Source organism: Dipodomys merriami, unplaced genomic scaffold, assembly GCF_024711535.1.
Source record: "Dipodomys merriami isolate MVZ:Mamm:240054 unplaced genomic scaffold, mDipMer1.0.p SCAF_78, whole genome shotgun sequence".
NCBI classification, from domain to species: Eukaryota; Metazoa; Chordata; class Mammalia; order Rodentia; family Heteromyidae; genus Dipodomys; species Dipodomys merriami.
In genome coordinates this window covers 2,174,941-2,187,325 of record NW_027206379.1, presented here as the reverse complement: position 1 = coordinate 2,187,325, position 12,385 = coordinate 2,174,941, and the positions used below count along the sequence as shown (strand labels likewise).

General features: G+C 61.7%; 1 protein-coding gene across 2 annotated transcripts; it reads right to left on the bottom strand.

Annotated features, from left to right (window-relative positions):
• Positions 1–661: 661 nt before the first annotated feature.
• On the bottom strand, positions 662–12,327 carry Tcirg1 (T cell immune regulator 1, ATPase H+ transporting V0 subunit a3). 2 transcript variants are annotated; one of them, XM_070009907.1, is made up of 20 exons: positions 12,250–12,327; positions 10,444–10,564; positions 10,160–10,238; positions 8,733–8,953; positions 8,549–8,637; positions 8,217–8,343; positions 8,053–8,135; positions 7,523–7,616; positions 7,235–7,447; positions 5,922–6,066; positions 3,567–3,706; positions 3,332–3,489; positions 3,162–3,252; positions 2,550–2,668; positions 2,229–2,442; positions 1,960–2,091; positions 1,722–1,829; positions 1,522–1,639; positions 894–1,071; positions 662–815 (listed from the first exon to the last, which is right to left on the bottom strand). In XM_070009907.1, exons 2-20 carry the CDS (start codon positions 10,558–10,560, stop codon positions 737–739), a joined length of 2,505 nt encoding a protein of 834 aa, XP_069866008.1. In that variant the 5' UTR covers positions 10,561–10,564; positions 12,250–12,327; the 3' UTR covers positions 662–736. The 2 variants fall into 2 exon arrangements, with proteins under 2 accessions (XP_069866008.1, XP_069866009.1); XM_070009908.1 differs by lacking the exon at positions 12,250–12,327 and adding an exon at positions 11,628–11,677.
• Positions 12,328–12,385: the final 58 nt, after the last annotated feature.

Here is a 12,385-nt window from a genome sequence, read left to right as displayed (position 1 = left end):
CTGCCAGAGCCCCAGGGGTCTGACCGCTGTGCTGCCCTGCCCGCAAGCTCACCTGCTCCCTCCCCAAACTTCACTTTGGCCACGTGCAGAACTTGTGAGGGAGGCGGGGACAGCGCATGTGTTTGAGTCAGGTATCCAGACTGCAGGCTGCCCAGCCCATGTCACCGCCCAGCCCATGTCACCCGCCCGCCCACCACTGCTTGTCCTGGAATGTGGGTGGGATCCGGGCTGGCCACAACAGTCCTCTGGGCAGACAGTGCGTGCTGGCTTCACCTCCAAGCCCATCGTGGAGAGGCGCGGCCCCAGCCCACTGCCCCAGGGGTGACACGCGGGGTTCTTGCACCAGGCATGGTGCGCTGGCAAAACAGCCCAGTCTGGGCCAGTCCACACACCTCCTGGGTAGGAGCTCACATTCCAGCTGGTTGGAACCTGCTTGCTCACTCCAAGCGAGAACATTCCTGACACATCCAGATCCCTGTGACTGGGTCACAGTGGACAGGCCACGGGTCTGCGCTCAGACTTCACAAACCCAGGTCCTTGGCCAGCACCACCCACCCCATGCCTGCCTCAGCTACAAAGGCTAGGGGCGGCTGCCGGAGCCCAGGGCTTGGCCCCTCCTGGCTTCAGTTTTGTTCTGGAGTCCCAAAGAAGCAAAACGCACTTCCCAGGCCTGCCAGCTCTTTATTGCTTCTGCTCTGGGCGGCCAGGACTGGAGACGTGCCAGCTTCAGCAGGCGCTACTCATCCTCCACGGTGAAAGAAAAGGGGCTCAGTTTATAGCCAGTGCCCGCGTAGAACTTGTTCTGGAACTCCACCCTGGGGAAGAGGTGGGGGGCTGGTTCAGAGAGCCCCGGGCCCCACCCCACCGCCCTGCCCAGTGCGGAAGGGACTCACCAGTGCAGCCGCAGAGCGTGCAGGAAGGCCGAGAGCCCCTCCATCACCAGCAGGATGGCCACTGTCAGCACAGCGAAGGCCGCGAAGACGGGGACCAGCACCACAGCCGCCACACCCACCTTCTGGCCCATGCTCAGACCCACACGCATCACCATGGCCCACAGGACCTCCGACAGCTCTGCGAGCCAAGGAGTGGGCACTGGGCCAAGGCCAGAGGGCACCTGCTGGCCCTGTGAGAAGCCCCCGTCTTCTTTGCCTATAGGGCTGACAAGCCATTACAAGCCCCGGTACTGGGGCTTGAACTCAGGGCCTGCACGCTGTCCCTGACCTTTTTTTCACTCAAAGCTAGCACTCTACCACTTGGGCCACAGCTCCATTTCTGGACTTCGCTGGTCAACGGGAAGTAAGAGGCTCACATTCCTGCCCAGGTGACTTGGAACTGAAATCTCGCACTCAGACAGGTGTGAGCCGCCAAAGCCCGGCTTATGGCACCTCCTTTTGTCATCCCTGTTTACACAGGGGGAGACAGGTCCAAGGAGAAAGGACGTGCCCAGGCCACCCATCTAGCAGAGCCGAGGCCCCTAGTCCCTGCCCGCCCGCCTGCCCGCCCCTTTGGCAGGTCACTCACGGGCATGGGCCAGACTCAGGGCCCAGAGGCGCAGGTAGGAGGCCGTGTTGGAGATGCAGCCCAGGCAGAACTCAATGGTGTGGATGGCCTGGTGCATGAAGACCTCAGAGGGGACGCACTGGAACAGGTAGGTAGGTGGCAGTGAGGGCCCACAGCTGCGGCCAGCCGCCCATGTCCCCTGAAGAAGGTGCTGCACCCACCTCGGTCTCTTCCTCGCCTGGGCCCCCGGCCTGCTCCTCGTCAGAGCCCCAGCCGCTCTCAGAGGGGGCGGCCTCAGGAGAGTCCAGAAGCCCAGCCTTGTCCTCACCCTGCAAGCCCAGGGCGGGGAGCAGGTGTCACAACCCCCCCTTCCCTTCCCTCCCCCCCTGCAGGAGTCCACCCGACCAGCTGTAGCCTCCCTGGCCTCCCTCACAGTCCTCCATGAGCTCCAGCCTCTACCTGTTGACCCGCAGGCTTCCTCCGAGAGCGGCGGCGGCGGCGCTGCTGGTGTAGCAGGTACAGGGGTGTGCCCAGGAGCAGGACGGGCACTGTGGCTAAGGCCAAGACCACCAGCACATACTGGACTGCTTCCTGTGGGTGAGTGGGCCAGGGCTGAGGGCTGCGCCCCCCGGTGCCCCTCACGAAATTAAGGACTCCTGAGAGGCGCCAGGCTTGCGGCACGGTGAGATCGGCAGGGCCTCAGCCCCCCCCCCCCCCCCCCAGCCCACCTGCCCGGAGAAGAGCAGCCGGTTGGTGGGGCTGCGAGCGAAGAGGAACATGTTGATGAAATGGATGAGGATGCTGGGCGCCGAGGCGGCTTCTGCGGCCGAGACCCGCAGCCACTTGTAGATGACCAGGAAGACCAGGTAGCCGAAGAGGCCCAGCAGGAAGATGAGCTCAGGCAGAGTCTCCAGCAGCAGCCGGTGAGCCTGGCCAAAGTGCCTGAGGAGAGCGGGAGGGTTGTGAGGGTCACCGGGGCCACTGGGGTGCTGCCCAGCCACGCACCCCACCCTGCCCGCCACCCCCGCTCCTGGCAGCCCAGCTCTCACACGTGGTTGAAGATTCCCAAGAACACCCCAAAGGCCATGTGGGTGACACCCAGGATGACAGACATCTTCATCTTGAAGGAGTTGAGGAAGCTCAGGTGGTTGGTAGCCAGGCTCCAGATCTGGGGGTGGCAGGAGGGGCGAGACCTCGGGAATCCGGTCACCGCAGCCAAGAAGCCCTCAGCCCAAGTCCCCCATTGCTGTGCTGGCCCTCTTGGGAGCCCCCTCCGTCCCCATGGGGAGCAGTAGGAGGGGCATGAAAGGTTGACAGGGTACGGTCAGATCAGATGATGCCTTAAATCTGGGTTCTTCCCAGCTGTGACTGGGCACGTGGCCTGGGCCTCAGTTTCCTCATCTGTGTCCGGAGATCATGCTAATGGGTGCCCAAGGGGTGTCACGTGGGCCAGACTTCCCATGAGAGGACCAGCCCAGGCTGACCCCACAGGCCTCTTGGCTCCCTTGGGAGACAGTGACAGGCCCAGTGGGGCATGCGCTGTGTCCTGTGCCCAGGCAGATCCTGGCGCACTAAGGACTAAATAGATACGGCCCCAGAGGCCGGGTGGGACTTCCGCCGGCCTCGACCACCCATGGCGTGGACGAGGCTGCTGGACTCACGGGGTCGATGCCAAAAGGGTAGGGCCCCAGGAAGACGCCAGTGATGTTGGGGTTCAAGGTGAGCAGCGGGTTCTGAGACAGGAACTGGTCACTGCAGCAACAGAGGACAGTGGTCAGGCCCGTGGGGTGGGTCAGGGGCCACGGGACAGAGTGGGGGGCACAGGCCTCACCTCCATTCTGACTGGTTGACCATGGCGGCCACGCTCCAGCCCGAGGGGAAGATGGTGGTGGCACGGCTGAAGCACTCGTTGTAGATGAAGCCGGTGTAGATGGAGAACAGGCCCATGAGCAGGAGCAGGTAGCGGCCCCCAAAGAAGGTCTGCCAGATCTGGGGGTGGGGGGGCGGGCTGGTGAGGGGCTTCCGCCGCCCCCCCCCCGTCCCATCCTGGCCACCATGGCTCCCACCTCATTCTGTGTGGCCTTCATGGCCGGCCGGTCTTCAGCAAGCACCATGGCCAGGGCGAAGAGGAACATGAGCAGACCATGGCCGACATCACCGAACATCACAGCGAAGAGGAAGGGGAAGGTGATGATGGTGTAGGGCGCTGCAGCACAGGGCGGGCGGTCAGCCAGGGCCCCACCGAGGACCCCAGGAACCACTAGGCTGGGGGACTGCTTGCTGGTGTCCCAGAGCCTGCCTTGGGGAGCTGTGTGACCCTGGGTTTGCTACTTGACCCCTCTGAGCCTGCTGCCCCAGCTGTGAGATGGGCGCCCTTCAGAGGGCTATTATAAATAAGGCTCTTGACAGAGCACCTCTAGCTGTTTGTTGTTGATGATGCTTGTTTTTGAGATTGGGGAGCTGAGGGTCTTGCTATGTTGCCCAGATCAGTCTTTAGTTTGTTTTTTTCTTGGTCATGGGGCTTGAGCTATGGGCTGGGGCGCTACCCTTAACTCTTCAGCTCAAGGCTAGTGCTCTACCACTTTGAGCCACAACACCACTTCTGGCTTTTTCTGCTTATGTGGTGCTGAGGAATCGAACCCAGGGCGCCTCATGCATGCAAGGCAAGAGCTCTACCACTGAGCCACCTTCCCAGCTCCCAGATCAGTCTTGAACTACTGGAAGTAATGCTCCTGCCTCAGCCTTCTGAGAAAACTGGGACAACAGGCAGTCACTGGCCATGGTACCTGGCTGCTATTGTTATATTTAAGAGCACTAAGCCAGGTACCATGGCCCATACCTGTAATCCTAGCTATTCAAAAGGCTGATGCAGGCAAACCACAGCTGGATGCCAGTCAAAGCAAAAAGTTCAGGAGACACTGTCCCCATCTCACACAATAAAAAGATGAGTACAGTGGTGTGTGCGCCTGTCATCCCAGCTACAAGAAATGCAAAGAGGAAGATAGTGGGCCAGGCAAGGCCAGGCCAGGCCAGGCCAAAAAAGTGAGACATTACTCAAAAACAACAAAGGTGGAGCTGTGGCTCAAGTGGTAGAGCGCTAGCCTTGAGCTGAAGAGCTGAGGGACAGCGCCCAGGCCCAGAGTTCAGGCCCCACAACTAGCAAAAAAAAAAAAAAAAAAAAACAGAACAAAGGTTTAGAAGGCTCAAGTGACAGTGTCTGCCTAGCAAGTGTAAGGCTCTGAGTTCAAATCCCAGTGCAGACCCCTCAAACAGAAAAAGCATTAAGTAGAAGCACAGAGATGGTCCTAGCACATAGTCATGCAGGTGGAACTGGTCGCCTGATCGTGGGGCTGGGCACCGTCCCTGAGCCTTTTCAGTCAAGATGAATGCTCTACCACTTGAGCCACAGCTAGCCACTTCCAGCTTTATGCTGGTTAAATGGAGATAAGAATCTCATGGACTTTCCTGCTGGGCTGGCTTCAAACTGCGATCCTCAGATTTCAGCCTCCTGAGTAGCTGGGATGACAGGCAAGAGCTACTGGTGGCCAGCCTTTCCCCCCAGTTAAACGGGAATAATTCCTGATGCGGCTGAGAGGACTCCAATACACATGCCCTGTTATGGGCTGAATCGTGAGTCCCCAAAAGTTAGGTTGGTGTCCCAATAATGACCACTCAGAGAGGTTTCTGTAGAGGCTGTGTGGTTTGGATGAGACCTTGGAACGCTAACCTTTTATGACAGGTTCTTGATGAACACCAACTTCTTAAAAAAAAAAATTATAATTTGCCAGGTGTCGGTGGCTCCCACCTGTCATCCTAGCTACTCAGGAGGCTGAGACCTGATGATCCTGGTCCAAAGCCATCCCAGACAAGAAAGTCTATGAGACTCATCTCCAATAAGCCACTCAGAAAACCGGAAGTGGCACTGTGGCTCAAGTGGTAGAGCGCTTGTCTTGAGCTGAAGAGTGTAGGGACAGCGCACAGGCCCAGAGTTCAAAACCCATGACCAACAAAAAATAAAATAATTTAAAAAATTATAATTTGTAGCTTAACAAGCCAGAGCAGCAGCTGGTGGAGGCCGGTGCGCGGGCTCTAATGTCGTCAGCCTCAACACTTCCCTGAGATGTCCTTGCTCCCATCTTCCAGACGAAGAAAGAGGCCCAGAAATTTGAAACTCATCAAATCCGGCTGCTGCAGCCATTCCCTGCACCAGCTCTGCTGGCTCCACTGTGACTTAAAAAGACCAATCCAGGCCCAGCCACAGCATGACAGGAAGCCTACTTCTGACCTCAGGGGTATGGGACAGGCCGGGGTGGGAGACCTCTTGCCCCCCCCCAGGCTTGTACCCATGGGCCTCGGAGCCTGCCCGGGTCCCTGACACAGATGGCAGGGCTGGCCTGGGGTGAGCCCGCGCTGGCTCTCACCGGGGTTGACCTCCTGGTAGCGGCCCACACCGTAGGCGTCCACGATGCCCTGGAAGCTGGTGGTGAAGCGGTTGGTGCGGATGAGGGTCGGGGGCAGCTCCCGGCAGGGGATACGGTGAGCTACGGCGCTCACTCCTTCCTCGCTCTGGGGTACCAGGCAGAAAGACAGAGGCTGATGTTGGGGTCCTCAAGGGCCCCAAGACCTGAGAGGTGGACCGCTTGGCGCAGGGGCTCACGGGAGTGGGGGGGGCAAGGGGCAGGAACAGGAAGTGGGGTAGGGGTCCGGGCAACTCTTTTCCTAAGAAAGTCAAGGACACGGAGACAGCCAGATTTTATCCAGACTGGACATGGCTTCAGAAAAAGAAATGTGTCCAGCCAGGCGCTGGTGGCTCACGCCTGTAATCCTAGCTTGAGTAGCTAGGCTGAGATCTGAGGATCGCAGTTCAAAGCCAGCCCGGGCAGGAGAGACTGTGAGACTCCTATCTCCAATAAACCACCAGAAAACCGGAAGTGGTGCTGTAGCTCAAGTGGTAGAGCACTCGCCTTGAGCTGAAGAGCTGAGGGACAGCGCCCAGGCCCTAGAGTTCAAGCTCCACGGCCGACAAAAAAAAAAAAAAAGAAATGTGTCCATCCATCAGGGCCTGGAGGGGGAGCCTAGCCCCCCCTTAAGCACTGTCCCAGTGGTATGTACTATAGCACCCCTCCCTCTAACGCCTGCTCCCCAGGAAGAGCCACCTCTGCCAGGCGTCCTAGGGCTCCTAGAAGGGCAGATTACATGGCCAGTGCCTTGGAGAGCCTGGATTTGACCTAGCTTGCTTGCTAGCTTCCTTCCTTCCTTTTTTTTGTGCGTGTGCTGGTATTGGGGCTTGAGCCTAGGGTCTGGACACTGTCCTTTAGCTTTTTTGCTCAAGGCTGGTGCTCTACCACTTGAGCCACAGCTCCATGTCTGGCTTTTTGCTGGATATTTGGAGATGGGAGTCTCATGGAATTCCCTGCCTAGGCTGACTTCAAATCTTGATCCTCAGATCCAGGCTCCTGGTAGCTAGTAGCTAGGATTACAGGCGTGAGCCACAGGTGCCCTGTCTGACCTAGGTTTCTGACGTCTCCCTGCGAAGCCTGCAGGGGCTCTGGGGAGTCGGCAGGGAGGACTGTGGGGCAGGAGCCATCTGGAGGACTCCTTGGAGGAGCCAGGGGGAGATTGGGTGCCATACCTCAAGGGGCAAGGGTGGACAGAGGAACCCTGAAGCTATTGCCTGGAGGAGAGGGGAGGAGAGGAGGGAGGGGGTGGGTCTGCGTGAGCAAGACACACTCACGGAGCTCTGGTGCAGCGCCTGCTGCAGGGCGGGCAGGTCCCGCGTGGCACACCACACCTCGGCGATGAGGCACTTGTGCGTGGTGCTCACGCTGCACTGGTTCAGCATCAGGTACACGGCCTTCATCTTGTGGATTTGCACCTGCCAGGGTGGCAGCAGCCGCTGTACACGGCCCAGCACCTGGCTCAGGAACCGCTCGGTCTCCCCGAGGACCTGGGACAGAGCGAGTGGTCAGCAGGGATGGCGGGGCGGGTGGGGGTGGCGGGGTCCCTTCCAGTGGGCTCCCACCTCCTGCAGCTCCTGGCTCCGCTGTCGCAGCTGCTGCAGAGCGCCACGCCGGGCCTCCTCCTGCTCCAGGAATGGGAAGACGTGGCAGTGGAAGCTGCAGGGGTGAGGAGAGGCGGGGGGGGGGGGATGAGTCTGGAAGCTCACTGGCCAAGCTAAGGCAGGACGTCCCTGGGGGAGTGGACATCAGAGGCTGGCACATATGCGTCAGCAAGAAGCCATAGCCTGCTGGGCAGTAACCCTAGCTGCTCGGGAGGCGGAGATATGAGCACTGTAGTTCAAAGGCAGCCCAGGCAGAACAATCCGTAAGACTCATCTCCAAATGAACCACCAAAAAAGCCAGAAGTAGAGCTGTGGCTCAAGTGGGAGAGTATCTGCCTTGAGCCAAAAAGCTAATACAGTGCCTAGGCCCTCAAACCCCAGGACTGGCATGAACACACACACACACACACACACACACACACACACACACACACACGGAGGGCTCTGAACCTCTGGCTGCCTGGTGGCGCTGGTGCGCATGCGTGGCTCACCAGTCTGTGATCTTGCGGATCTTCTGCCCAATCTGCTCGCCCCAGTAGGAGATGACGAAGGTCATCCATGTCGCAGGCTCACCCTGCCAGAGGAGCCAGGCTCAGTCTACCCTAGAGTCCTGGCTCCACCCAGGACGGCCGCAGCCCAGCCCGCGCCCGCTCACCGTCACGGGGTCCTCCAGCGGCTGCTCAGTCTCCTGGAAGCTGGCGATGAGGAAGCCGCGGCAGGCTCTCCAGAGCAGGCGCTCCAGGGCGGCGGCCTTGTGGGGCGCCACAGCACCTGCCACAAAGCTGCCACCAGAGGCTGGAGGAGGGAGCTCCCACCACCCACCCGCCTTGCCCAGCCAGGCCTGGAGACCACTGGAAGAAAGCTCCGAAGGCGCAGGAAGGGGGGCCTCAGGGAGGAGGCAGAGGGCGGGGTCATAGGTGAGGGAGGCAGGGTGTCGGAGCTGGGCTGGCCTGTCTCCACTGACCCCGGCCCTGGGGCCTCACTCACTTGACCCTCAGGTCCTGGTGTGGCCCCGCGGCGGACAGGAGCAGGGGGGTCTTCTCCCAGGAGGGCCCATCGGTGTGAGCAGCTGCTGGCTGGGATGGGAGACGCGCGCTGAGCCACAGCCCCGTTAGACCCGTGCCAGCCACCCCCCTCGCCCCCCGCCGTGCTGGCCCAGGCTGGAGCTGACCAAGGGGCTGTGGCTCTGGCTCAGCACGGCGGTGTGGAGCTGCAGCTGGTGCAGCTGGGCTCGCAGTGCCTGCTGGTTGCCCCGCACGTCCCGCAGCTCCTGGGCCAGGCGCTCTGTCTCCTCCTGGATGCGCAGCAGGTCTGGGGGCGAGGGTGCCGGCAGCCGGCCCTCCGCCGCGGGCAGCGCCACGCCAGCTCTGCGCACCTCCTCCTGCAGGAAGGCTGAGCGGGAGGGAAGGTGTGGGGGGAGAGGGGTCACGAGGCCATGCAGGGCCATGGAAGACGTCCGATGTGAGCCGAGGACAGGCTGACATCGAGAGGATTCACACACGTCCTTCAAGCTACTTTGACCACCTGTTGAGTTCCTTAAAAATCCCAAGCTAAGGCCAGGCCCCAGGGGCTCATGCCTGTCATCCTAGCTACTCAAGAAGCTGAGATCTGAGGATCACAGACAGTTCAAAGCCAGCCCGGGCAGGAAAGTCTGTGAGACTCTTATCTCCAACAAACCACCAGAAAACTGGAAGTGGGGCTGTGGCTCAAAGTGGTAGAGCACTCACCTTGAGCAAAAAGAACAGAAAGAGCTCAGGGACAGCGTCCAGGCCCTGAGTTCAAGCTCCACAACGGACAAAAAAAAAAAAAAAAAAGTCTGGAAGTGGAGCTGTGGATCAAGTGCTAGAGTGCTGCAGCTCAGGGACAGTGCCCAGGCCCTGAGTTCAAGACCCAGGGCCAGCATGTGCACACACACACACACACCACACACACATGCACGCACCCACGTGCGCATGTGCACACACACACACACACACACACACACACACACACACACACACACACACACACACACACACACACACACACACGCCAAAACCTTGGTCCCTGGAGCTCTGCTCCTGTCCCTCGGAGCTCAGGTTGGCGGGGCTCTGCCGACTCTGCCTTCACCATGCCAGCCGGGGCCCGAGCCCCACGGTGGAGAGCACGGTGGAGACAAGGTCTCCACGGCTTCATATAAGCCAGACTGCCACGCCACAAAATAGAGCCTGCTGTGGCTTCCCACTCGAGCACCAACCCCTCCCGAGCGCGGCCAGGACAGGGCCAGCACAGGGACCCCGGGTCTGGTCCCAGGAAGGAACTGAGGAGGACACCCCCCTGCCCATCAAAGGGGAGCAAGTTCAGCCCACACCTCGTATCTGCTTAGAAGCCCTTTCAGACTCTGGCACCCACAGGACGAGGTTCTCAGCGAACCCTGACACAGGTCCTGTCAACCCACCCAGGTCCCCATCCCAAGAACACCCCTCGATCCCAGCTGCTCTGTCTTGCTTGGCAGGGCCTATCTGCCTGATTCTTTTGCTTTCTACCTGGTTAACGGGGCCCTTCCTTTCAGACCCTCCTCCAGGGAGCCTGCCAGGGGTGAGGGCTGGGCTGACTCACTGAAGGTCTTCTCCAGTTCCTCGCATCGTCGGACGTCTACCACGAAGTGTCTCTGGAAAGCGCTCACTGACGCATTGAGCTGCGGTGGCCACAGATGGGGTCAGTGTCCCAGGGAGGAGCGAGGGAAGATGTCCACCCTGGGGCCCAGGCCTGGCTTTCCCCTGGCCTTAGCCGCCTCTGCCAAAGAGGCTCCGAGCACCCCCCGGAGCCACAGGCGGGTCCCACCACACTGGCACGGGGGCTCCGCAGTGAAGCCCTCCCTGCTCTGGTCAGCCCCGACTCACGTCTCTGAACTCCACGAGGCCCAGCTCGCCCAGCTGGCTCACACAGGTGTAGGCGGCAGCCGTGGGCAGGAACAGCTGGACCAGGGCCACTTCCTCGCTCCGGAATAAGGAGCCCATGGCTCTAAGGGGGTGGGGTGGGGGGTCTGGTCAGGGGTGAGACACAGCTGCACACACAATCCCAGAAAGTGCTGCTACCCTCCACCTGACAGCTGGGGAAACTGAGGCCCAGGAAGGGGCCATGGGGTGCCGAGGCCCACAGGAAGTAAGCAGGGTGCTTGTTCAGGGAGCCATCCTTTCTTCCCCCACAGCCAACCACAGCCCCTGCCCCTCCCCCCCCCCCCCCCCCCCCCGCCCAGCAGCTCGGGTACCCCTGGCTCTGCACACTCTCCTGACTCCTTTTCCCTCCTCTCTGACTTGCCCTCCCCTGGACCCTGCTCATCCCAGGGATGCAGGCACATGGCCATTGGCCTGACATACCAGGACAGAACCGAGTCCCCCAGCCCCTAGGGGTGGGGTGGAGTCTCTTCTGGGCCTCCCCCCTCCCCCCAGTGGATGGCCTGGCAGGGGCACCCCCCCCCCACGCCTGCTTCCAGGCTGCACTTGCTCATGGCAATGTTGAAACTAACGAAAGTGAAAACTGTAAGGCAAGACTGAGACCGCTGGGCAGGAAGGGCCTGGCTGGAAGGCTGGAGGGGCTGGCCACGGGGCCAGGGCCAGGGGGCTCCAGCAGGCCCTGCCAGCGCTCACCCACTCCTCTTGGGCCAGGAGCCCTCTGTGGGCACTCAGGTTAGGGTGGAGGGGACAGTCGTGGCCGAGGCCCAGCCCTGCCTGCTGTCTGGGTGTCTCTCTGGCCCCCCCCCCACCTGGTTGCTTAACTTGGAATAGGAACTTTGCAGCCCTCCTCCTCCTTGGGAAATAACCGAACCCCTGCAAGCAGGGACTGCGGAAGGGCAGGGCCTGGCCTGGGAGGGTGGGGTGACAGCCAAGGGCACAGCTGTAGGCCGCAGGCCCTGGCGCTGCCCCTTCGTGTTTGTTACTGTGTGAACCTGGGCAAGTCCCTTACGCTCTCTGGACCTCCATTTCCTCCTGGCTGGGACCTGGACACTGGAGGAGGAGACAGGACCTGACTAAGGAGGTGACGAAAAAAGACCCAGAGCCCCCTCCCCAAATTCCTTCAGCCACACCTCCTGACAGCAGCGCAGGGGAAGGGTACTGAGCCCAGTCTTCCAGGTCATCCGAGGCTGGGACACGCGGGGGGGGGGGGGGGGGGGACACCCAAGCCAGGCCAGGCCAGGACCGGGACCGGATGCAGGTTCGGAAGTTCCTGCCTGGTCTCCTCTGGCTTCATCCCACCCCGGCCCCCAGTCAGACGGCGAGGCGCACGGGCGAGCCTCGGAGCGGAGATCCCGAGGGGCCCGGAGGTCCGGCGTGGCCTGCGGGACACGCGGGCGCTTCCTGGTCCCGGGCGGCGGCGGGTGGCGCAGCCCCGCCCCGGCCCCTCTCCCGGCCCCGCCTCTCCTCCTCCCCAGGCCGGGGCCCTGGGGTCGGAATGACCCGCCTCGCTGGCCGAGCCTCGCTCTCCTCATCTGTGAAATGGGCTCCGTCCCGCCAAGCAGCTGCTCCGGCCCCGGCCCGGCAGCGGGGCTCCGGGGCTGGGGTACCATCCCGTCCTCCGGCTCCTCACGGCCTCCCCTGCCCCGGCGGGGTGACCGCGGGAGCTGCCTCCACTTCCAGGCCTGGCAGGGCGCCAGGACTCGTCCTCGGGCAGCGGAAGCGGGTGGCGGGAAGAGCTGGGGCTCCACTCACCCCGAGGGCGCGCAGTCCCGCTCCGAGGCCGGCTCTGCTCCCCGCCCGCCGCGGGCCCGCGCAGCTAATTCCAGCCCGGGGCGGGGCCAGGGGACGACACGCCCACCGACGCGCAAGCCACGCCCCGCGCGGCCGC